At 55.2% G+C, this 24,538-nt stretch overlaps 6 protein-coding genes across 6 annotated transcripts; 2 read left to right on the top strand and 4 right to left on the bottom strand.

Annotated features, from left to right (window-relative positions):
• Nucleotides 1-639: 639 nt before the first annotated feature.
• On the bottom strand, nt 640-1,777 carry HER10_EVM0000574 (peptidyl-prolyl cis-trans isomerase fkr-3). Its single transcript, XM_035470349.1, has 6 exons — nt 1,450-1,777; nt 1,311-1,375; nt 1,128-1,188; nt 1,019-1,039; nt 883-924; nt 640-813 (listed from the first exon to the last, which is right to left on the bottom strand). Exons 1-6 carry the CDS (start codon nt 1,572-1,574, stop codon nt 786-788), a joined length of 342 nt encoding a protein of 113 aa, XP_035331154.1. The 5' UTR covers nt 1,575-1,777; the 3' UTR covers nt 640-785.
• A 4,454-nt stretch (nt 1,778-6,231) lies between these two features.
• On the bottom strand, nt 6,232-6,864 carry HER10_EVM0010397 (uncharacterized protein; the record flags this gene model as incomplete). The annotated part of the gene is made up of 1 exon (XM_035479857.1): nt 6,232-6,864. The coding sequence occupies one exon, from the start codon at nt 6,862-6,864 to the stop codon at nt 6,232-6,234; it is 633 nt and encodes a 210-aa protein (XP_035331785.1).
• A 3,874-nt stretch (nt 6,865-10,738) lies between these two features.
• Nucleotides 10,739-15,665, top strand: HER10_EVM0012579 (basic proline-rich protein). Its single transcript, XM_035481972.1, has one exon. The coding sequence runs from the start codon at nt 11,783-11,785 to the stop codon at nt 14,873-14,875; it is 3,093 nt and encodes a 1,030-aa protein (XP_035331937.1). The 5' UTR covers nt 10,739-11,782; the 3' UTR covers nt 14,876-15,665.
• A 620-nt stretch (nt 15,666-16,285) lies between these two features.
• HER10_EVM0002560 (uncharacterized protein) lies at nt 16,286-17,014 on the bottom strand (the record flags this gene model as incomplete). The annotated part of the gene is made up of 1 exon (XM_035472266.1): nt 16,286-17,014. One exon carries the CDS (start codon nt 17,012-17,014, stop codon nt 16,286-16,288), a length of 729 nt encoding a protein of 242 aa, XP_035331285.1.
• A 2,523-nt stretch (nt 17,015-19,537) lies between these two features.
• HER10_EVM0003469 (uncharacterized protein) lies at nt 19,538-21,139 on the bottom strand (the record flags this gene model as incomplete). Its single annotated transcript, XM_035473144.1, has 1 exon — nt 19,538-21,139. The coding sequence occupies one exon, from the start codon at nt 21,137-21,139 to the stop codon at nt 19,538-19,540; it is 1,602 nt and encodes a 533-aa protein (XP_035331353.1).
• A 351-nt stretch (nt 21,140-21,490) lies between these two features.
• Nucleotides 21,491-22,860, top strand: HER10_EVM0010382 (uncharacterized protein; the record flags this gene model as incomplete). The annotated part of the gene is made up of 2 exons (XM_035479844.1): nt 21,491-21,657; nt 21,924-22,860. 2 exons carry the CDS (start codon nt 21,491-21,493, stop codon nt 22,858-22,860), a joined length of 1,104 nt encoding a protein of 367 aa, XP_035331782.1.
• Nucleotides 22,861-24,538: the final 1,678 nt, after the last annotated feature.

Below are 24,538 nucleotides of genomic sequence, written 5' to 3'. Positions count from 1 at the left end.
CCACTTGAAGTCAACCTGAATGTGAGTCCTGGGCTTGGCCGTTTGGTTTGAGTAGGATATTCGAGCGCAGAGGTTCTTGATGTTGCTTTTTCGTGAACTTCATGCTAGTATCTGCAATATACTACTGTACTGCCCAAGGAACTTGATTCTGTCAACATAAAGATGTTGACGCTGATCAGTGAATGAAATCAAGACAACGATTTAAACAGCAAATAAAACCCAACACAACATCCACCAACACAAATAGACTCTCTGAACTCTTCGAATGAAATTAGATGCGTCCATCATCATGATCCCGATTTTTTATGATCGTCAAGTCCAGTGCACGTGGGAAATGGTGAGTATCATGGTACAAGGCCACTCCTCAACCGCAGCGAGCAACATGCGTAGACTGTGTAATAGTCCCCAGAATTCATGTCTGCAGCGTCCCCTCATAGTTACTAACGAGCACCCATACACGATTAAGACAGGGCGTTCGTTGGGAAGAATTGGAGATGAGACAAGATCAAGATCACATGAGTACGTGTATCACCAGCACCGCATGCCGTGTGACGTGGGTTCCAACCAGACCCGGAGGTCGCGCGTGCGATCCGGCAGCCACACGAAAACACTACACACTAAGCGACAGTAGAGACGTTATTACGCGGCAGTTGAAGAGAGTATATTTGGGCCCGAGTATGCTCTAGGAACTGTACTATCCACCCTGTAAGATAGGCCGCGTGTGCCTACTCCATGTCATCTTTCCAGCTAACCGCTTGCGCGAAACGAAGTACAGCTTTGATGCTTTACTGGACCTTCTTGAGCTCAACGTCGCTATGGGATGTGGTTAGCCAACGACGCCTTGGTGCTGACAGACAGCAATGATTTTTTGGGTCAACGTACAAGATGAGGTCGGCGTTGGGGGGAATGTGGCCGGTGAAGCCGCTGTCGGGGAACAAAATCAGCATCAATTGGTCGTCATGGTAGCAACAGATGCCTGGCATGGCCTTGGGCACCGTTGATGGTGAGTATTGCTTACCGCTCGCCGTAGGCGTAGTCACTGCAAAAAACACGTTAGCCAAGTTCATGGTCTTGCCGTACGCTGTACAAAGCCCCGGAACGGGGACTATAGGACAGATGTTCCTTACCTGGTGATGTCGAGAGTAGCCTTCTCGCCGACGTTCATCTGGGTGACACCCTCATCCCAGCCTGCATTCATGCGTCAGTAATCATCCAGTTCCGCATTACCGGCATCGTGTATGTATTCGACGAAGCCCGAAGAAGAGAGGAAGGGAGGGAGGACGTAGGCAAGCGTCTTGGTGCAGACATACCCTTGATGACCTGGCCGACGCCAATTCTGGTGACAAAGTCGCCGCGGCCGACGGAGGAGTCGAACCTGGCAATTGAGCACTCGTTAGCATGCCATGCAAGCGAACAGAGACGGGCGGAGTGGAGGGAGTGTTTGCTCACTTGGCGCCCTTGTTGTCGGGCTTGGAGGTATCCTTGAGGAAGCCAGTGTACTCAATGGTGACAGTCTGGCCGGGCTTGGGGATGGCGCCGGAGCCGGACTGGTGAGTCGTCTTGGTAACACCCATTTTGTCGGTTGTGATTTGTGAAGTGATTGGAGTGTGTGTTTGTGGTGATGTTGGTGGGAAAGAATTGTCAGAGAAGGAAGCTGAGGGAAGCTACTGCTTTAAAGACAAGGGCAGCAAAAGCAGGTAAAGGGAATCCAAGTGGGGTTGACAGAGGATGGAGGGGTAAAATCGCAGAGGGCAGAGGTCCAGTTAGTTTGGAGGGGGGGCAGAATGCAGCCTGGCGCTCTAAATAGTTTCGTCACCTTGCGATGGGTAGGAGCACCTTATGGTACATTGCGGTGAGGCAAGAGCCACCCAATGTATCTATCTCATGTATCTACCTTACATCCTAGTTTTACCGGTACTGAGAAACGAGGGGATATCGAACCGAACCAGGCATTGCGACAAGCAGAGGAACGGGGGGGAGGTCGACTCGCGCGCATCGCCTCGAATTGCGGTTGCGTGGGTGAGGTGCTCAAACCAAATGGAAAGGGAAAAGAGGTACTTGCCGCCCCAGCCAAGGGACCCGATGACGAACCCGGGCCCTTGGTTGCGGAGACTTGTAAACGCTGTAACCTTTTGCCTGTGTCGCGCCGAAAAGTCTACTCCTCGCCTGGGTACCGTTACCAAGAATCAGAGTCCGCCGTGATGGGCGATCCCGAAGCCAAAGGTCCCCGCCCAGGCGAGCAGAGGTACCTTGCCGACCCCGCCAAACAGCCGGCTGTGCCTTACGTCAGGGCGGCCTGTCAGAACAGCAGGCGCAGGCGGCAGCGGGCAGTTCCTCAACACCCTCAACCACCAGAATTTAACCTCGAGCGTCCAACAACTCCCGGTCGTCTTCGCTTCACCTTGCGCGTAACCTTTCCGAGGTTCATGACCTAGGCAAAGTACCCGGCCAAGGTCTGGTTGGCTGCTCGTGCGCGTGTACCTGGAAGAAGCTTTGCGTGTTTGTATCAGCGCAACACAGCACTGGGAATACCTTTTACTACACAATAATGATCAGAAAATCACACGAAAAGTTGGCAATGGCTACCGCAACTCTCCCACGCACCCCTGGCAATCACACCAAAGGGTCAACAGTTCAACCACGCGGTGGCTTGCGTTGATACGTCAACCTTATCCGTGTCGCTCACCTTTAAGCCAGGCACCTTAAGATGCGAGTCACATCATCTCACCGCCCAAGCCCATACCGTCAATCCGGCTCTCCCACGTCTGGAAAAGCCCCAAACGTAGCTAGCCGTCGAGATTCGGCCGCTCGCGCTGATCCCGCCGCTGCGATTCATCGTTCAGCCGGGTTTCCATCGCTTCTGACTGGTCATCATCACCGCCGTCGCCGTCCTCGCCGCCGCCTACGCAGTATTGCTGTTGCGAAACTTGCGTCTTCCCCCCGATTTCTCCGCTTCAGTCAAACCCACCTCCCGTCGTCCCCCATTGTCAAAAGCCTGCATCACGACGTGCGGGAATTGCCCCTCGGGCAGACTAGCGTCTAAGCGCTAATACGTCGTCCTGCAGCGAACCTGCGAACGAGGGGTTGCGGCTTTGCGGCTTGCCCCAGTTCTCACCTCCCGGCCCTGCGCTGCCCCTCCATCCCATCGCGCTATTCGCAGATCAACGCTCGTCCAACCAACCTGGTGTCACTCGCTGCCGCCGCCACTCGTCAACGTCCAAAGCCAGCCTGGGATTTCGTCGTCGGCATCCAACTGCACTCAAGATGTTGTTCATCAGCATGTCTCTCGGCCACTCGGCCGGTTTGTATACGGTCGTTGGAGTCCCACGGCGCCACCCAGCCCTGCCACAAAATGACGGGGGACGTTGAAAATGACAGGAAGCGGATCCCCACTGTGTCTGCCAACCACCTCCATTCTATCCCGCGAGAAAAAGGCACGTCGCGGGACACGAACGGCAGGAAAAGAAAAGACGAGGTGGATTTCGGCCGGCTGGGGCTTTCTCGTGGAGGCGTCAAACTCGACGCAAATGCTTCCTGGTCCTTGGTCTTTGGTCTTGGGCGGCGGGCACACAATGTGACTGCTCATATCCGTCTGCCATCTGCATATGCATCTTTGCGGCTTTCGCAATACCGTTCTGGTTATGCTTGCGAAGAGCCCGCCATTCATCGTCGTCAATCTAGGGCTAGACTGACAGGATCCCGAGCTGCTCCACGGTCTCGCGGCGGAACACTTCCTGCAGACCCGGTCCCGAGCAGTCGTCAAGGTGAGAAGACCGAAAGAGTCCATGCATTGCAGAAAGCAAGCCGGGTGAAGTTTCCAGGGCAGCGAATTCTCGCCAATGACTGCTTTCGCACGCCGTGTAATGGATGCTGGACACGGCGGCTGCAGCTCCGACAAGGTATATATCTTCATGCTTCCCATGACCGTCCGATCTGCACATTGTTTGCTCCTTCTTCGCATCAAGCCGGTGCACCATGATCGAATGTAGCGGGTTCTGTTTTGATCGAGAGACGAGTGACATGGATTTCTGTCGCGCGTCACATGATCCTGATGAACTGGTCAATACATCAATAATCACAGCTTGCCCACAAACCTGAAATGCCATAAAGGGTGTCGACAGAGCACCGTGAGCAGTCAGAAGCGTAACTGTTCTCATTGTCACGGATGGCACAAGGCAGTCGTTGACTCTCTGTCGACGTGAAGGCAATGAGGTTCTGGTAGTCGCTGAAATGACACTTGACCGGGCAGGTACCGACACTACGGACTGAGCCGACCGGCCATCCGCCCCGTCAAGCTCCACATCCACCGGAGGCTCCGGCGAATGGCACCTTCCTCTCGGCGCCTGCTCTCCGACGAATCGGCCGTGGCATCCGTTGGCGCCTCGAATTCGGAGCGCATACCATACCTGACACGAGCGTCGCAAGATGTAGAGTGCCCAACGAACACTATGAAATGATGAGATCCCTACCCCTGGAGTCCTCGATGCCACAGGCTGAACAGAGCGTCGTAGAAGAAATCAGTGGCCTGGCCGAGTCCGAAATCCTCGCACGTAGGCGACAGGGAAACAGGTGGCTGAAGCGTCCGGTGCCACAGCAGCCCTCTGGACGAGCCTGCAACGGAATCCCTCATTCCCATCACATTCCAGCACCGTACTCTGGTGTCATTTTGAAACACACAGGTAGAGCCGTGTTGTCCTTTGCCAGTATTGGAGACGAGGCTGCCGCAGAGTTCATCCCGACATCTCAAACATGACACCTGTGCAGCATCACCCGCGAGCCGACTCTGCGGTGCTTCGCGGGCGGGAGCACGTGCAGAAAGACACGAGACGAAGACTCGATGCGTGAGAATGCCTGGGTCGTCATGTTAGTCCTGATCTCATGTCAAGTCAATCTTACCTGGGGCCGCATCAGATTCCCGTGAAGTCTGCGAACGGCTGCGGCTCACATCCCAGAGACATGGCCAAACACCCGCGAGGATCATAATATGGCAAATACAGCGAAGATTTGGCTGCTTGGAACGGAAGACATTGGTCGGTAATATGAAGCTGCGGGCAATAGAATGATCGGCAGGTAAACAACCCCCCCCTTCACTTTCAGAGGGAGACTGACAAGCACTCCCCAGCACATCTTGAAACACCTTGGAAAAATGCTGCAATGGGTCCCAAATTCGATTTTCCAGCTGTCCAGCATGTTACCAGGGTTTCAGGGTGTGTAGCCCACATTCTCAGGTGCGGCAAAGCCTCGGGAGCCTATCCGTAGAGGGAGGGAGAGGGCAGCAGCCGTCAGGTCGCACTAAACATAGGAGAAGGCGATTTCGAAGCGATTTCGAAGCAAGACACAGCGTTGCGTGGGTAGCCGAGACGCTGGAGGTGACGAAGGGGGTCTCGAACTCTTGATGCCGTGGTCATAGCGTCTCCCTGGACGCCGCCAGGAACTGAAATTCGTCACTTTTGGACTGGAAGCTTTCATTGGGAGATTGGGAATGAGGGCACGTAGCTATTCAAGTTAGCTCGCGAGCCACGCTCACGCCGTGCCTTGAGTACCTGACGCACCAACGATAGCGCATGTCTTGGTGCTATTTTGACTCAGCCCGGTCCGCTCGCTAGTGATGGTGGCACGCGCGAAGTTGGCAGACACAGTCGATGCCGTTGGAGCGGGAACCGCCACCGGGACTCGGAGGCCGGAGCGGCAGCTTCAGTCTTCAGAGGGGTACCGCGTACGGATACCGCGCCGCCAGGGAAGCAGCAATTGATGTGACTTCATTTCGATGCTTGCTGTGGCTCCCGTCCAATGGCTTCTAGAGTGACGGGTGCCGATGGAACAGACACTCTGGCACGTTGATGACACCGCCGCTTCAAGCTCGACAATGTGACGCGACACAACACGAGACGGGCCGGACGGCAACTTGCGGATAGGCGAGGAATGGGAACGGACATGGCTGTGGCAGAAGAGCAGAGAGACAAGGCATGCGAGTGCTGCACAGCCTTAATCTGTCGTGTATTCAGGAGCGCTGTTCCACCGACCCTCATTCCCTCCTCTCAGGGCATCGCTTCAGGATTCGATCACTGTCCTGCACCTGTGACGACACTGGGGGAGGAAGAGAACTGAACATGGGCCGGGGCACCGATTCCGAGCCCTGGGCTTGAGTTCCACAGAGTCGGATAGAGCATTCGTGTCACGGCCATCGAAGCCCTTCGAAAGAGTTCCACAGAGTCGGATAGAGCATTCGTGTCACGGCCATCGAAGCCCTTCGAAAGCCAGCACTCCGTCTCGAACAGATGACGGGGCTCTTTTGTGCCGATTAAGTTGTCCCAAGGCTGACGTCTGAGTGTTCCTGCGGCCCTGAGCAAGGAGTCGCGTGTGCAACTCGCGTGTAACAGTAAACAATCCAACTGGCCCGGCATGTATCCCGGTGCGCGAACCTGCAGAGACTGAAAACCAAAGAGAGGGATAAAACAGCAAAAAAGCTTCGATTTTTTCTTGCTTGCTCTTTACCCACGTGGAGAAACACACCATCAATGGACGTTGCAGGGTGATCCTCGATGGCTGATCAGAAAGGGCGAGACCATTCGCTGGGCTTGCGTGCCCCCCCGGTGCGTTCTGATCAGAGCTTTGGGTGACTGGCTGATCGGCGGAGACCAACCCCACTTGACGAGTCGCAGAGATATTGACGGCGGCCGGTTTGCCGGTACTGGGACAATAACACACAGCTGGCAGGTTTCCGCCAGTGGCCAGCCCTGCGCAGCTGCGCCCTCGTGCCATTTGTACGAAGACATGGGCATCGAGAAGGTTTTCGACTTGTGCACGAAATCGAGACTCAGTGTTGATGGTGTTGATATTCCCAGAGACTGGGCCGTTGTGCATCGTCGTCTCGCTAGAGCTCCAAATCTCGTCTGTGGCGTGCGTTGGTGCGGTTATGATTAAAGGCTCAAGCCCACGTCCATCAACGGGACATTCGAGACAAGCTAACGACACCGGCGTCGGCTCCCATTGGGCGCGTGTTCTCAGCCATCCACACTATCGCATGGGGAAGGTGGAAGTCGAGCAGGGATGACGCCGACGGGAAAGGGACGAGATCAGGACGCTCCAACGGCAGCCCTGCTGGCGAGCGGTACGAGCGCCTTCAACGAACGGTACCTCGAATAAGCGGGTTTTGGGCCTGTGATCGAGTATCCGCTTTGTACCGCTTCGTCTTGTGGTCCGATCGAAGACCAACAACCGCCGCTTGTTGGAACTTGGAAGTGTGCTGAGCACAACGCGCGTGTCGCCGACCCGCCGTTGAGATGCCAATCGAGGCGCACTGGCATGGCGGTTGTGTCGTTGGTATTTCGACTCTGATGGAACGTCGAGAGCGATGAGAGAATCGAGTGTACTCTCTGTACGATGGTAGTGGTCCAGACTGTCGAATGGTGCCATGCGAATTGGAGTATTGGACGCTACGCGAGTGGTGACTCTGGTGAGGGCTACTTTGTACAGCATTATTGATTCTTGACTGCAGGTGGCGGGCGGCCTGAGCACATCAACTCCCGAGGACGGCAAGCGCAATCTATTATGCTCATAAACATCAATTTAGGCGTGATGCCGGGTTGCAACGGCAGCAACGCAACGTATCTCTACGCCCCGCAAGACTGTCAAGTTGGACGACTCTTGACTCTATTCGTACAGTCACGGCCAAGGAGATTGGTCGAAAGCGTCGCTTGTCGAGTTGTCTGTGTGTCCAGCGTTGCCATGGACCTGGGGACCACCTACAACCCTGGAGCAGTCACAAGACGTGGGCTGCTAGCGTTGGAGTGTTGCAGGGTGGAGGTTGACGAGGGATTTCCACAAGAGGATGTTGTAAATGCAGATTGCCTCCGATTATCATTTCGTCCGGGTTGGGGTTCTTCCAGGGCACATCTGTATCCGTACGGATACCAAGTGTCGTCAATCATACTTGGGTCTCTCGAGGGCAACGATCAACGGCGGGACTCGGTCTGGACTGTCCATCTCGTCAGCTAGCCCCACGGATCCATGTTTGTGCAAAGAATTGGAGGGGGATGATGGATCTGCGCCGTTGGTGGTTCTGGGTTCTGACTCTCCAGTCAATTGACGTGCCCTGTGGTGTGTTTGTGCTCGTTGGACAGCTGGAGGGCCGATGTGTGCATGCATCGGTGCAGGTTTGTGCAAGGCCACGGAAGGGAACGCGCCTTGGAAAGGTGAGGCCAGGGAGGGAATAACCCGCATTGGCAGTTGCCCACCAGTGACCACGCACCTGCCCAGTCTTTGCAAGTTGCCAGTGGCCCACTGCGTGACTGCCCACCTGGAAAAGCCTGGAGAAGGAATCTGGGAAGGAGGAGCGCCCCCCGGCCTTGCCCAGTGACCTCCCCCGGCAAGGGTCTGCAGGGGTCGAACGGCGCAAAATTGCCCGTAGCGTCGCATCACCGAGATTCGGCCAATGATCTGCACTCGCTTGTCAGATTTACCCCTGTTCTCCGGTCCACCTGGCACGGCCTCGAAGGAGCAACAAGCCCCGGCAGAGGACGAACAGGGCCAAAGTTGACAGCAAGGCCGATGGGAGGACCTCGAAGAGGGACTTGCTTCTTTGCAGGAGAGACCACCCAAAAAGCAAGTATTCAATATTGGCGAGGGCGGACAAGGGCCTGGGTCATCCCTACCCCACTCCTAGCCCCACCTCACATCATCTAAAGCTGCGCGGTACGTACCCGGCGGCAACCATTTCTGCCCATTTTTAGCCCGTGCCCCGAAAAAGCTAAGCCCCTCTCTCTCCATTTCCTGCGGGCAGCGGCTGCTCACCATCTTGCACCTCGTCCGCACCTCAACTTCCAGTGCCGCTCAGCCAGCAGCCAGCAGCCAGCTCCCATCAATGCAACGCGGGCAAAAAAACACCGTCTGACGAGTTTGCTTGCCAGCAACGGCTGTGGTGGACTTTGTACGGTACACTCAGCACAGCACGGCACAGCACAGGAACGGTGAACCTACGTTTTCTCCACACCACCTTGCCTTCCCGCCCTCCTACGGAATAGTGTGCTCTGCGTGCGTACTGCAATAAGGCGGACCATGAGTGCCCGGGCTGCTGCTTGCCAGCTGTGCGGACTACCGGCGTTGGCCAGTGATCAGGTTAGGAGTACCGCATATTGGAGTCTTGGACTAGCTAGTGACTCGTTCCCCTGGCCGTCGACCTGAGAGCTGACCGTTCCGACCAACAACCACCAGAGTCTAGAACAGGCACACGGACGAGCACGCCATGACAGAGGGACCTCGACGGTAGACCATGACCAGAACAGCAATGTCATTTCGCGAGTTTTCCCACCCGTCCGACCGTGGACGTCCGGCAGTGATGGCGGACAGGGGCAACACATGGCCAACACTCATCAATGCACCGTCGTCAATGCTAGCGTTTTCCGGTGAGAGTACGGATAGAGAGTTTGGCTTCCACTTGACTATTCTGGACGACATCGAGTCCACGGTACTATCAAATAGGGAAACAGATGCGCACGATGCGGCACCGTCCAACAACACAGTCCAAGTTGGTGTCTTGAGTCTAAAATGTCGAAGAAGCCAACGGCCCGTCTGTTTGCCAAAAATAATACAACACGTCCACGTCTGCAAGATTCGGGGGGAGGGAGATCCCGGGTCTACGCGCTTTGCTCACAATGGGGATCCTCGCCTTGACTAAACAAACCCGTTGGCAGAAACCATACGCCTCAAACCTGCAGAAGTGCAGTGTTCCAACCGTTTGTCGGGCTGTGACGAGAGTTCAGCCGTGACGGTCGAGTCGCATTGTCTTTCATCTCGTCTCTGGGCATTCGTCCATTCTACACAAACCCAATCCACCAAATTCGTCCCAGCTCTGGTCAGGGTTGGCTGGTGTATACTGCGTATGCAATGAAGAGGAGAGATGCCTCTCGGACGACAACCCGCCGTCCATGTGCATTGTCAGTGTAGGTGAGGCTTTTACGAGACTCGTCGGTCTCAATCCTCAAAATGGTATCCGTTTGGCTCCAAAGAAGTGTCCGTCAGCCCTCAGGACCCAGTCAGAGTCAGTACGAGTCTGACTGACTTTGCTGTGCCCAGGAGAGTTGCGTAATGGTCGGGCGACGTTGGCTGTCCCTCTCGGCCGTGGACGCTGACGGGGATGCAATAAGGTACTTTGTACACTAAGGATACGCATAACTCGTACCGGTCGGGGCTAGCTGGCATAGGAAAGGTACTCGACGGCGGTCTTCAGGTGTGGTGAGAGTAATAAGATGACGGGCCGGAGAAGCACCACAGTCGTCGTACCACCCAGGTCAAGCCATGCCGCCTGCGTGTGTGCACAAAGTGAGGGCCAGTAATTATTCTTACGAATAGTGTAGGTAGGCAAGTCGTGCACTTGTGCCAGCTGGGCCTTGACTCACCTGCAGGGCCTCATGAAGTGTAGGTAGACTGCTGGTGCCATGGTAAGGTACGGTGGTGAACTTGCAAAAAAAAGGGGGTTGACGCTTGGGGACGACGGGAAGAGGAAAAAATAAAATCGAGCCAAATGTACCTTATCCCGTACCTGAGGTGCGCTACTTGTGGACGTCTTAGCTAAGACAAGTACCTTGTTGCCTTGGTCACTGCAAAAGGGTACCGCACGCCCCCCTGCACACCCTCGAGTTTGTGCCTGGACTTGTTAATTGCCTTCGCGCAGTACAGCCCAGCAGTGCCCGGCTTGGTTCCTCTGCCATTCCAGCAGCCAGCAGCCAGCTCCCGTCCCTTTTCCCCCCCTTCAGCACTGCGATCAACCTGGACCAAGGTACCCGTGTACGGAGTACGAGGACCAGGTACTTGCCCGCGAGTGTCTTTCAAGCACAAAATAGCCGAGAAGATACCTGGGACTTCGTACCCGCAATCCCATCACCACCCGGTCCATGCTGGCCCATCCCATCTCGTCCCCTCCCTCCCTGACGGTCGACCTGAGCCCTCACCAGTGACCACACACTCCTCCTGGACTCCTCCCTCTCCTCTTGGTCTTTCTGCTGCCACCCCCGTCCGTCCTTCCTGATCAACCCCCCCGGTCTCTCGTCCCTCGTCCCTTGTCGTGTGTTTCCATCAATCAATCAATCTCCCATCCTTCGCTGCCTCGTCCATCCACATTCCTTCTTGCGTCCCCTTCCATTCCTTTACACCACCCTCGCTTTTTTCTCTCTTCCCTTCCCTTCCCTTTTACTCCTCACGCTCGCTCTCCTCTTGTCGCCCCCACCTCTCTCCCGACCTCGTCTCTTCGACAGTCGAATTTCGACATCCTCTCGCCTCCGTCAAGAATTCATCCGGCGACGTCGAACCTCCTCTCCTCCGATTCTCAACCTGCGCCTCCTCACGCCGTGAAAGGGGTTCTTTTTTGCCGTCGAGCCGATCTAACCGCCCCCCTTATGTGCTTTGGACGCATTTGAAGATCGTCGTCGAGGTTCCGCGCCGACAACCTGCCAGTTTCCCCATGCATTCGACAACGGGAACTGCCATAATCTCAGCCGACGTGACGGATCAATAGACGTCCTCGCCCAATTCAATCCGACGATATCTCGTCGAGTCACTCATTTCACACACCCAAAAACCCAAACGCCATCACGCTCATTGACAATTCCTTGTCAAGTACATTCGTTCTATAACACCCTGACAACGTGAGTTGCCAAGCAGTCTTGCGAGCATCGAAGCACTTACTAACACGGAATGGAGACCCCATCTACTAAACACCAATATTGGTACCATTACAATCGCTAAAGACCTTGAATTGAATATACGATAATCGGGAAACGAAACCATGCACGCCAAGACTGCTCTTCTGGCCGCCGCCCTCGGCCTGGCCTCTACTGCCTGCGCCGAACAGGAACGACCCAAGATTTACTTTCCGCGTCACGTTAAACGACAGTTTGTGAACTCGACGAGTACGAGACAGGAGACGTTCCCCCCGGCGCCCGAGAGCACCACCTTCCAGTCCACCGCGTCGGCCTCCATCAGCTCGACATTTGGTGACATCCTCACCAGCCTTTCGGACTCTCTCTTTGGCTCGTCGTCGACCATTCCCACGCCGTTGCCGACGTCCACAATCTCCTCGGCCCCCGAATCCGCACCCCCGACGACAATCTCCACCACAGTCTCGACCCTACCCGATGGAAGAGTAACGACCGTCATTATTTCGAGTACCGTCATCTTCGACCCGACAGAGACGACCGAGACGACAAGCTCCGCCGTGCCCACATCTACTCTCCCCCCGGTTACCGTTCTGCCGACGACCAGCGAAACCTCGACGGTTTCCAGCGAAGCCGCCTCCACCTCGCAGGCTGCCGCGACCACCCAGCCCACATCGACGACCCCCGAGACCACCACTGCCGCCGTTCAGTCGAGCGCTGCTGCGACCTCTTCCGAGGCTGTTCAATCCTCCGCGGCCGCGACTACCGCTGTCGAGTCCGTTCAGACGTCCGCTGCTGCCAGCACCTCCGAGGCCGCCACCACTTCCGAGGCTGCCCAGTCTTCTGCTGCTGCGACCACCTCTGAAGCCGCTCAGTCATCTGCGCAGGCTTCCACCACCGAGGCCGTTCAATCCTCGGCAGCTGCCACTTCTGCCCAGGCAACCACTACCGCCGAGGCGTCGTCTGTCGTGCCTACCACCGAGGCCGTCCCTAGCTCCGCCGCTCCCACCAACGTCGAGGTCACCAACTCGACCGCCGAGGCCGTTTCTTCGACGCAAGCTGCTACGACCGAGGCTACCACGGCCGCATCCTCATCTGGTATCCTCCTGGCTCCCACCGGCGTCGTGTCCGAGACCACCAGCACCCAGGCTACCACCTCTGCCGAGCAAGCTCAGCGTTCCTCGGTGGCTGCGAACCCCGAGACTACCAGCGCGGTTCCCAACGTCAACGCTACCGAGCCCGTCGTTTCGTCATCCCAGAGCTCCGTCGTCCTTCCCGTTGAGACCACCACTTCTGCCGCCGTTCAGGTGACCTCTGGTGCCTCCACCGAGACCACATCTGCCGCCGTCTCCGAGAGCAGCAAGCCCACCAACCCGTTGGACCCCATTGTCTCCTTCGTTTCCAGCCAGGTTGCCGTTCCCACGAACCTCACCGAGCCTATTGCCAACGCGACGTCGTCCGAGGTCCCTGTTGCCTCGACGTCCGATGTTGTCATCCCGACGCCGACCGCGCTCCCGGCCCCCACGGACCCGACCTCGACTAGACTGCCCATCCCGACTGAGCCTGTTGCCAACGTCACCTCCTCCGTCGATGCCTCTGCTGTGCCCACCACATCGCTCCCTGCACCCACTGAGCCCGTCGCGAACGCCACGACCTCTGTTGAGATCTCTACCGAGCCCACCAGCAGCAGCCTCCCCGTTGTGAGCAGCGAGCCCGTCGTCAACATCACCTCCTCCACCGAGGTCCCCGTGTCTGTCTCCACGACCGCTCTGCCCGCTTCCGATGTTGTCAACGCCACCTCCACCGAGGTCCCCGCCGGACAGACTACCACCAGCGCTCCGGTCACCATTACTGACAGCACTGCCATCTCTGTGCCGACGACCACGGCTACCGGCTCTGTCGAGATCCCCGTGAACACCACCTCAACTGAGACCTTCCCGACTACCACGCAGCTCCCGACCTTGTCTCAACTGCCTACGGCTTCCACCACCATCAGCAACTCGACTCAGACGGACAGCTTGACTGTGGCCCCCACGGTTACACCTACCTCCCTCTCGTCAACCTCCGTCGCCAACGAGACCGCCACGGCCACCAACGTCGTCCCTACCACTACCGAGTCTCTCTCTACTGAGCCTGCCGCGACCACCACTCTTCCCGTGAACACCACTGTTCTCTCGGAGACGTTGATCGAGACCACGCCTACTGTCACTGTGCCGCCGCCTACGACGACTCCCATCATCACGAGCATCCCCGCCACGGCCACCATCACTGACTCGGAGTCTTGGTTGCCCAGCACCATCATCGTCGAGCAGTCCACTTCGCTCAGCACGCCCACAGAGGCCCTTGCCCCGACGTCGACCATTCCCTTGCCTTCTGACCTTCCCAAGGTCATTAGCGGCCCGGACCCGAACGTCGAGCAGCCCAAGGATACCATTCTCCTCCAGATTGGTTTCCTGCACGGTGAGAACTACCAGCACGTCAGCAAGAACCCCAACGCTGCTGCTCAGATCTTCACGTGTCTGCCCAAGGCTTTGGCCGATGCTGCTGGTCTGGACATCAGCCAGATCCAGATGACCAAGCTCGTCCCCTACGACACGTCCCAGACTCTCGGCTACATCACCACGCTCGCTAAGTTCTACTACCCCAAGAGCATGGTCGACACCCTGCGCATGGACATCAAGATTCCCAACTCGGCCATCTACAACAACCCCGATCAGCTCGTCTACAACCTCACTCAGAACATCAACCCTGCCATTGAGATCATTCCTGGCCAAGAGGATGACGGCACTTCCACGGGCGGAGACGGATCGTCGTCTACCTCCACCCCCAACAACCCCAATGACCCCTTCGGCACCGGTAACGACGGCTCCAACCAGTCTCCCATCCAAAAGGGTACTGCCGCCGCCATCGGTATCGGAGCTGTGGGTGTTGCTGCTGCGTACGGTGCTGCCATGTTCATTATCGCCCGCCGCTACAAGCAGAAGAAGCAGGCCCACCGCCGCGCCAGCTCCCTCACCTCATCCGAGATGCGCTACACTGGTGCCGGCAGCCCGCCCATGATGGGCGGTGCCCTGATGAGCCAGGACTTCTCCAACTACGGAGCCGCCGGTGGCCGCGAAAGCCACGGCAGCGGTCGTACGAGGGGAAGCGGTCCCGGCAACTCTGCCAGGACGGCCTACATCTCGGCCCCCGTTGCCGCTGAGAACTCTCTCGGCTGGAACTGATTGACGACATAGACGCCATTTCCATATCTGTCACCATTTTACGCTTCGATACCCTTCTGGAGGATCCTGTTTGAACAAGATGCTAGGCGGTTGCCCGGTATCCACCGACGGCATTTAGAGAGGGCACGCCCCTCGGCCACGAGCCCCATCTGCTCGAGAGATTTCTTTCTTTTTTTGTCATTTTGTCTACAAATACCCTTCTACCGCGAGTCGATCCATGTAGGTCGGCTCGTCGGCACCCTATTACCAAACGCACTCGGCGCCGCCGTGTATCCTGCCCCGTCGCGGGCGGACACGGCCGGTGCGGGTCCATTTTTATTTTTATTTTTTAATATCTTGTATCTGTGTTGAGGATCTATACATGGGGCGAAGAGCTGGATGGTGGGAAGCATCACAATCGCGTCTTTTCACGACATGCGAGGAGTTGGAAAGTGGCTGGGAAAAAACGGCGATACCCTGGGGGAAAGGAATATAGGCCGGGCTTCCTTGTATATTTTTGCAGTCTGAGGCGTGGCCTCTTCACCTCGGTCCTTTTTTCTTCCCCCGGCCTGTCAAGCTGAGATGCCCGTGTGCGTTCGCGCAAGGACGTTTTCAGACAAGGGGTCCCCCTTTTTGCCTGCAATGTCGCAGATACAGCGAATAGAGTAAGAACAAGAGAACGAGAGAACAAAAAAAAAACAATATTAAAATCACTGCGTCCGAGGGTCCAGCGTGGTAATGTGTGCCGACCTGCGCAGGCTGTAAATAGATACCTAGTCATTAGTCGGTCATCGTATATATCCGTTTGCAGCACTTTGGTTGGTCCGGGGTCGAAACGTGCCGGGTGTATCTTGTTTATTTGATGCCCCGGGGGGTTTTTCGCATCCCCCGTTTTGTCGTCATGCCTCGCTGCTATCAATCGGCAAGTACAAGGTGACATTATTATGTTGTGGTAAGTAAGTACGGCATGCAGGTCTCACTTGCCTTGTCTATTAGAAATCAACTAACACTCGAGTTCGACATTACATTTACACTCATCAATCGACTCGATGGCTGCAAGTCTCGGAGACTGCAGCCACTTGATTTTAAGGTGGTCGGCCGTTACAAAGCTTACTTACTAGGGAAACCCACATCACTGGGTCTAAAGTCGATGCAGCTACTGCTGACTTCGATGTCAGGAACATTTTCATCGACAAAGTCACTGAGCCAATCTCACAACAATCCCACATTTTTGCACCAAAACCAATGTATTGAGTATCCTCGCGACCATTGTCGCCTCCCACGTTGCGTCATGGATGACCTGCAACCTATACCGCCTCCTCCAAATCACCTACGACCGTTATCGCCTCTCACATACATCAGTGATGCCTCACGACCGGTGTCGTCTTTTCCTTCCATGTCATGTCTATAATGACCTGCGACCGTTGCCGCTCACTCAGCCCTGCGACGCTTAGCAACCACCAAGTGGTCCTCTTCATTCCTGACCACCACTCTCACGCGCAAGCACGCCGTCTCTGTATCGCGATGGAGCGAACACTTGTTCCCGTCCCAGAGTATGTCCACGTCTCGGGCATCCACATTCAATACTTGCCACAGGCAGTAATTCTCTTTGTACTCGGCTTTCTCTAGAAAGCCGACAATCTTCTGGTAAGCGTCGTCGTCCGCAACAACTCCAGCGAGCTCCTCGATCACGTCCTCGTAGGCCATGCGCTCATCAATCACGTTAAGTGAGATGAGGCGTGCGCACACGGTCATCGCAGTTGCGATCCATTGCTTGTCTGCCTCGTGAGGGAACAGCTTGGGCGTCTTCGCCATGGCTCTTTTGAGGGATAACGGCTCGTCACCCTCACCACTGCCCTCGATGCACATGGCATCCATGAGCCTTTTCAAAGTCTTGGCATGCTCGTCCCGCATCGCGGCGACCTCTGCGCTTGTTTGCGCCTTGGTATCATCAATCTCTCGTGAGAGCCTTGCATTTTCGCTGGTGAGCGACGTAACTTCAGCCTTGGAACGTTGGAGTTCCTCCTTGGCCTCGTTCTTTTCTCTGGTCAAAGTGACGCACTGTTCCAGCAGCCACTTGACGTGAGCATTGTGCTCCGCATTCTCCTTCTCAATCTCCTTCTCTCTCGCTCTCCCGGATTCGCCGTCTGCTTCTGTCATCATGATCGCTGGTGGCATGCCTAGCAATCTTTTGTTGTTAGCGATTGGTTCTCTGATAATGAGCGCCTGGTGAAAGTTGCACTTACGACTCCTTGTCAGATGGTGTGGAGAGAGGAAAAGAGAAAGAAAGGAAGAAAAGGGAAGAAGTATTTATAAGGGTGCCCATACCTTGGGGAAAGCGCCCCACCTAAGCCATCTCGCTCCTGCCTAGGTATCGCAAATCTCCCACCTAGGCAGTCGCTGTCAAATTTGCACCTTCCTCACTGACCTACCTAAGGTAGGTACCTATGCAGAAGGAGAGATGGGCAGGTCAGAGGCTGTTCCTTCCGCTAGCTGAGTATCGCTTAACTAGGTAGTAGCCCCCTCGATATATATCAATCCGTGTAGCTTAACACAATGCAGCGTGTATGTTGACTTGACGGAAAGTGCGCCCTTTCCTCTTATATCATGGCTCACTATGGTGGCAGACTACGTGGCCTACCCAAACAGAGGAGCGACTCCAATAGACAGTTCAAGGCCAGGGAGTCAAGGGCATTATAAGAAGTCACTTAAGTAAAAAGGGGCCATTTCGCATACGTAGGGGGCGATCTCAGCTCAAAGGGTCGTGCTGCCAGCAGATTGACCCCTTTAGGCCGTACCCTTCATAAGCAGCATTCGGACGGAGCTCTTTCGAGAAACTTTCTACCCCCAGCTAAGCAGGTCCTATTAAGCAGGTCTTTTGATACCTGGTCTCCTGGTAACAATATGTACGTCTGTTCGCCCTTCTCATCAGTCTAAGGTGTCCCCAGGTATGTTTGACCATCTCCTGTAATTCAGGTAATAAAATCTCATCATTAGCAGAGGGTTCAGTACCTATGAGGACTGATAGCGGAAGCGGACTGGCCAGTCCCGAGATATGCGCGAGATTCCCAACAGCGAGATGCGCGGCTTTCGTCCCACGTATCGCCGCAGCACTGTCTCAAAGCAAGCGGCAGTACTGTCGAACTAGGCAATGGAAACATTCCTACATGACCACTATCTTCCTCTAATTGAGCCTTAGTTCTTCTCGTCGTATTTTGTTTTCTACTCCATCCACCGGCCATGATCGCCGAGAGATTTCAAGACGTCTAAGGACGACATTTCGATTGAACGTCAAATTCAGGTGGAGAATCAGTCCCAACTCACTCGGAGGATCTCTTACTTTTGTCAAGCAAGGTACCTAAGGTAAGGTAAGTGTTGAGGTCGAGAAGTCGACCTCGAGACGGCGTGTGGACGGTCGGTCCGGCATGCTCTTCTGGGTGGGGCCGATCACGACACTCCGAAAGTGGGTCAACGGAGCAGGAGTGATTGCATGGAGGCTTCATGGCACGGAGACAGCGACTCTAAGACATAATCCGAGAGCACATTGCCAACAGTTCGCCACAATGCGAATACTTGTGATCAGGGAACCTTTTGATCAAACTCAACGTCATGTAGACTGTCTAGCGCTGGACCCTCCAGCCTCAATCCAGCAATTCTCGTCGCCCCCTCAATGTGAGCCATGCAATCCATATTCCCAGCCCCCTCGAAACTCAAAGCCCGCCCGTTAACGAAGATTCGACACCGCTCTTCTGTTCAGCTCGACAACGAAGCTCGGCGCGATCTCTTCTAAGGGACTGCTGCATCAGGCTACGTATCTGTGCCTTTTCTCGTCTTCCATTATAGGTTGCCTTGTAATGAGGGGGGAATTCAACACCTCGGTAAGTGAAGAGGCGGATTCGAACCGGTGTCGACTCGTTCCTACAATACACATCGGCATTCAGGACGAACGGGACTTAGTCAGGGGACGCGGATGAAGCTACGATGAGCTGCCTTGCCGTCGTTCTCATACACCCAGTTCTTCCCTGGCTGCCTCCCGTCGACGCCGTTTGTTGGCTGAAAACGACGAGCTGGGCCTCTCGCGCTTCTGTTCCCCATCACCGGTGCGATCATCTGGTTCGAATTCTTGACTGCTGGCTCGGTCGCCACTGTCTCTGTGTCTCGATGGATAGGGATTTTGCGATAACGTGTTCTAGTGGTGTTAGCAAAAGACTTGGTGAGAAGTTAGGGAATACGTACAAAAAAGGCGGTTGTGTGTTTGTGTAAAAGAGGAAAAGATGAATCGGTGTGGTAGCGCGCTTTGTCTTGCCTCCTTGTGAATTGAGAGCAAGGTCCGGCGCCCACTTCGGTGGCCTCCGTGTGTGGTGTAGTCACCTCGGATCGGTCCGGCCCCCACTGTTTCTGACAGCCGCCGACTCGTGCATCCAAGCAGCCGCCGGGCTGACTACGACAATTCAAGAGGGTCACGGGAAGCGAAAGCACACGTCACAGGATCAGTATTTTGTGATGCAAATTCAATTTAATTGCACTACTCACCCGGTGAAGGCCATTCACGCCTCCTATTCGGGTGCTCACTCACGCCTGTCGGTGTGCTCCTGATGCCTTCCAATGCTCATCCCCGCCCCAATGGGCTCCCCATACCCTCAATGCTCACCCAGGCCTCCCAATGAACTAATTCATGTCTTCTCACAAGCGTCTTCTCGCAATCGCTGTCCCGGTCAGTAACTCCTCGTCCGCTGACTTGCTGCTCTCTGACTGCTTACCTTCTGACGTGTCGTCCTCTGTTATATCTTCTCGTTTGGGGCCAGGGGGCGTGGCGACCGCGTTCGCAACGTCCTGCGACGTCTGGGTGTTGTGGGCCGCGGCATTAAGACCGCTCTGCAACGTGTTTCCGCTGTTGCGGATATGGTCCTCACTAGAGGCACTCCTTTCCTCTAACAATGGGGCGTAGTCGATGAGTTGCTCAGCACTGTATAGGTGTGTCGCCGGATCCTTGGGCAATCCTGCTCTCTCCTTCTTCCAGAGCTTGTGATCGAAGTTAACCCAGGGACGCTCCGACTGCTTCAATTCCCGGACAAAAGCCAAAGTCCAAGGATACACTCCCTGAAGGTCCCAAGACCAGAGTCCCTGATCAATTCTTTCCTTCTCCCACATGATCCAAGGCTTCCGGGAGCGGATGGGGGGCATGTTGATACGGCGGAAGAACATGATCTCGTACTGCTGCATCCAAGTGAGCACGCCAGAGCGCTTGCAGTCATCCCAGTCATGGGCAGTCGTGTTGCATAATGGACAGCCAGAAACAAATCCAGACTCATCGGGGATCGGACAGTCGCAGAGATAGTGGTGCTTGTGCCCACATGAGCCGCAGACGGCAGTGATCTTGAACCTCTTGCCGTGATCAAGACACTCTAAGCCACGAGTCTCGAACTCGGCCTGTCTTTGCTTGGTCAAGTGAACCTTCTTGTGGTAAGGGGGATGGGCCCTGGATTGCCAGATCCACCTATCCTTCATGGGCTTCTTGACCATGAGGCTCTGTCGCCTGGCCCACTCTTCAGCAGCCGGAAAATTCTGAGCGTCCCGAGAAGCCCCGGCTTCATGAATAGGCCGTTGAGTCTCACTTTGGTAGAATGGACTTGTGTTCCGATAGCGTGATCCCTCGCGACTGTGATCGTCACGCTGGCGATACTGCTGAACCTCTCTCTGCTGGTATTGCGGAGGGCTTCTTTCGCGGGATTGATGTTCGGAGTAGCGCTCACGTAGAGGCGAGGATCCAGAATTCTGCCGGACCTCCTTCTGCTGGTGTTGCGGGGGGTTTCTTTCGCGGGAGCGATGTTTGGAGTAGCGCTCACGTGGAGCCGAGGATCCAGAGACGGACGGATGGTAGTCGCTGGCTGTTGGAGGAGCAAAGCGGCTGCTGTTGTTGGTGGCCGGCATTTGAGCCTGGTTGGCCCTCGACTTGGCATCCAATTCCTTGAGTCTGGCGTCAGTGGCACGCTTTTTTCTCAGCCGGTCTCTCCAGGCTTCTTCCTCTGACTTTTGTTCCTCTGACTTTAGTTCCTCTGACTTTGGTTCCTCTGAATTCTCAAAGCGAACCCACATCCTGCTGTATTGACTTCCGTGGGATGACGACCTTCCCAAGTCCTCCAACTTGCGAGTAACCTCTGCCACTGAGCCAGAAAAATAAACAGCCCTAGCCGAGAAACTCGTCGTCGATCCTGGGTCCGGTGGCCCCTTCACCCCCAAGAGATCTCTCAACTCTTTAGCGAACTTTTCCGCGTCGTTGCTCATTTTTTTCGGTAGCAGAAAAAATGGTTGTGGTGGTGGTGGTTGTTCTTGTCGTGATGATGGAGAAGAGGAAGAAAACGAAGAAAAAAGGGAAAGAGAGTGGGCAAGTCCAGTAGTCCAAAAGGCAAATAATAGAAATCACATGACCTCTGAAGTACAGAAGGAAATAAAGGACTGCGTATTCGCTTTTTTTGTGCAGAGGCACACGGGGGCGCGTGATGCCTACAGCTTCCAGGCCAGGCCGAGGCTTGGATGCCTTGGTCAGGCCGTAGCTCACCTGCCTTGGCCTTGTCCACATCTCCAAGGGCTTCCATCTTCTCCTCTTCAACCATCAATCCAAAACAATGTTTCAACATGACCACGCCACGACTCGTACCCACGTTTGAGATGCCTCTGATGAGTGACGTGGAGGCCAGACTGCTGGAAGCTCTTGATCGAGGGAACTCCCTCTATACGATATCTCTCATGTTCCCAGACATTGCCAAAGATATCTGGCAGTTTACTCCCTCGCAGAACAGCACGTTTGGCCAGCTCGATCACGACTGCAGGCATGGCAGGATTTCGTTGATGCTCCTGCATGCGATTCCGCGGAAGCTGCTGAGGTCTCGGATCCAGGGCGCGCTTGCATTTGACACTGTGAACTCACGAGACGCGAGTTGCTACCCGGCAAAATGACAGGACATCTATGTCATTGACATATAAATTTGAAATCGAGGTTAAAAGTTCCTCAGTTACAACGAGAAACCCGCGTCGTCACCGAATTGAAGGATTATATCAAGGCATACAGGATCAACTTGCGAACTCTACAGGGTCAGCAGGCTGAAATTGCTGAGAGGATGCTCGTCAAGAAGGCCTATGCCTTTGATGATGCATTTGGGACATCGGCCACCGACAAGATACGTCTGATTAGCAACTCTGCCGACTTGTTTGTGGCTAATAACTTGGTGAAGGCGCTCCATCGCAGACAGCGTGCGGCTACGGACCCTTGTCAATCCAGTGTGCATCAGATCCAAGGCATGCAGTATGTCGAATCCTCCGGTGACCTTGGTACCCGGGTGCCCGGTTACGCGACCAATACGGCCCTTGGAGGCAAGCGCACGCTGGACCCGACCTCGATCAACACGCCGTTGATACTTCTTCATTCGGCCATCAACGCTTCTGGGCTGGTGCCCAAGACGGTGTCGAGAGTGATACTCAAGACCTGGGAACCCGCACTGCTGCCCATGACAGAAAGGCTCGTCATCTCATTGGCGCGATCCAACTATTTACAGGATGGCTTGAACGTGGCCGAAGGCGGCGGGCAAAGGGGGAAAGACGGGGCCTCAACCTTGCGTCAAATGGAATTTAAAGTGTTGTGTGTGCGGCCCTATCTCAATATAAACATTCAGCTTTACCTCGCCGACCTTGAGCATAGACGCGAGTTTCTCGACAACTTCGAGGCGATTGACAGCGCGAGGGGGGATATTTCGAAGCTGTCTCGTGAATACAACGAGCACAAGCTTACGCTGGACAGACTGCTGAGCCGGTGGGAGACCGAGCTGAAGAAGGTCATGAAGAGCAAGACGGACAGTCTGCGGTTGCAGCACACTGCGGTCACTGCCGAGGAGCTTCAATGGCAGAGGCTCGACGATATCACAATGAGGGTGTGTCGACACCTGGGGATACAAGACGAAGAAGTCGAAGAAGTCGAGGGTGAAGACGAAAGGGTCATAGTCGTGGACTAGACCGTCGTGGGCGTCGTGCCGTCGCAGGGAGGCCGTCGTGGGCGTGACATCGTGCTGTAAACGTCGTGCCGTCGCGCCGTCGTGACCACCATGATTGAGACAGACCGTGGTTAGATAGATGTATGGGCGTTGATAACAAAACTTGTTTCTTGTGAAAACCGTGTGCGATTATGTATGTGCTCCGTTTGTCTCGTTTGTCTCGTCTGTTCCGGTCGTGCGTGTTCAAGTTTGGCGATCTGGACGGCACCGGTTAGCTTTATTCAGTCAGAGGTGCTCGCTATCGGGGTGAAGACATGGCAGCGTGACGATTGGGACTCAAGGGTGAGCGTGTTTGTGAGAAAGCTATATGGTGATTGACTCATCGCCGTACTTAACAAATGCTTGACACTCACTTGCCAAACGTGGCCGCGCGGCACCTTCTCGTACACATTTTCGTACACATTTTCGTATCTCACCTGAGAAATGAGAGGGACCATGTGACTTCATCATGGCCAGCCCAAGTATATAACTCATGGAGATCTCCCCCCTTATCGGCTTCTCACATAGCATCACAGCCTTGAGCATACATCTCTCTTAGTGTATAATAGATTGATCAGCCTTTCGTCACTTGTAGCACTCACCGCTGAGACCCGCGGGCGTGCGACTCGTCGTCATCCCGCAATTACTCTACCTGGCCACAGTACTAGATAATTAGTGGACCGCAGACCACTAGGCTACAGGCCTCTGTAGACGGGTGTCGCGTAGTCAGGATTTCTTGACGTTAAAAATAAGTCCACCCGCGAACGGAGCGAAACGCGGTCGAGATGATCCCACGCCATAGCCATCCCAGAGAACGCTTCAGCTGAAGACATCACAGGCACAAGTAAGTGTTCATGACGGTCGTAACCCCGTTGCTGTGGCTAACTCCAAGATGGACGACTCTTTATAAGAGCTGGCTCGCAGCTGTTCTTCCCGGGCCCTGCAAGTCAACAGACCTGTACCCAGGAACGCCGTAGACGTACGACTCGGCGCCAGGTAGGGGCAGTCACTATGGTTGTCTGCACCGCTGGCGGAAGGCACGTTGACGGGCTGATTACCGCGAGTTCCGTTATGTCAACAAAAGGCCCCTTGCGAGGGTGAGAATCCTCGCGCCTCATCTCTACAAAGACGAAGACCGTCCCGGGGACCGTCTTCATACCACGTGTTTCATGGGATCCGTGCATTTCAGCAGTGCCTCCCTCTCTAAGCGTTGTACTAGACCCTCCAAAACGGCAGACGTGGACCTAGAATCGAAGCCCTATGGAAGGCGTGATAGAATCGAAGCACCAAGTACAGCGTGTCAAATCGCATTCATCGCATTCATCGCAGGGTCAGAACTCGTTCATCGTGTATCCTTCAAAGGGCCGTCACTGTTCTTAGCCGGCTCCGCTTGAGCGTGCAGGAGTAGAGAGACATGCCTAGGCCGATAATGAACCAAGCAGCGGCCTTGGGGGTATGTGGCCCAGATGACATCGAGGACCAAGGGCTCGCTCATTGACTATCACAGCAGCCTCTGCTCGCTGACATCGACCTTATACAAGGCAATCGAGACTGCATCAGCGGCCGGACCAGCGTTGACTTGAAATTCTGTATGGTGGGTTCTCTCACCACCAACGGACTGAGGAAGGTGGCCAAAGACGACCTAAGAGTGTTGACGAGC

Source organism: Colletotrichum scovillei (genome assembly GCF_011075155.1).
Source record: "Colletotrichum scovillei strain TJNH1 chromosome Unknown Contig00007, whole genome shotgun sequence".
Classification (NCBI taxonomy): domain Eukaryota; kingdom Fungi; phylum Ascomycota; class Sordariomycetes; order Glomerellales; family Glomerellaceae; genus Colletotrichum; species Colletotrichum scovillei.
Note: the sequence above shows the minus strand (reverse complement) of the source record. Positions and strands in the feature narration are given on the sequence as shown.

Bases quoted from the DNA above. Each gene is read 5' to 3' on its own strand.
- HER10_EVM0012579 (XM_035481972.1), top strand. From the start codon at position 11,783: ATGCACGCCAAGACTGCTCTTCTGGCCGCCGCCCTCGGCCTGGCCTCT.
- HER10_EVM0000574 (XM_035470349.1), bottom strand. From the start codon at position 1,574: ATGGGTGTTACCAAGACGACTCACCAGTCCGGCTCCGGCGCCATCCCC. The intron at 925-1,018 runs GTAAGCAATACT...GTTCCCCGACAG, and splicing joins GACTACGCCTACGGCGAGCG to CGGCTTCACCGGCCACATTC. The intron at 814-882 runs GTACGTTGACCC...CACATCCCATAG, and splicing joins CCCAACGCCGACCTCATCTT to CGACGTTGAGCTCAAGAAGG.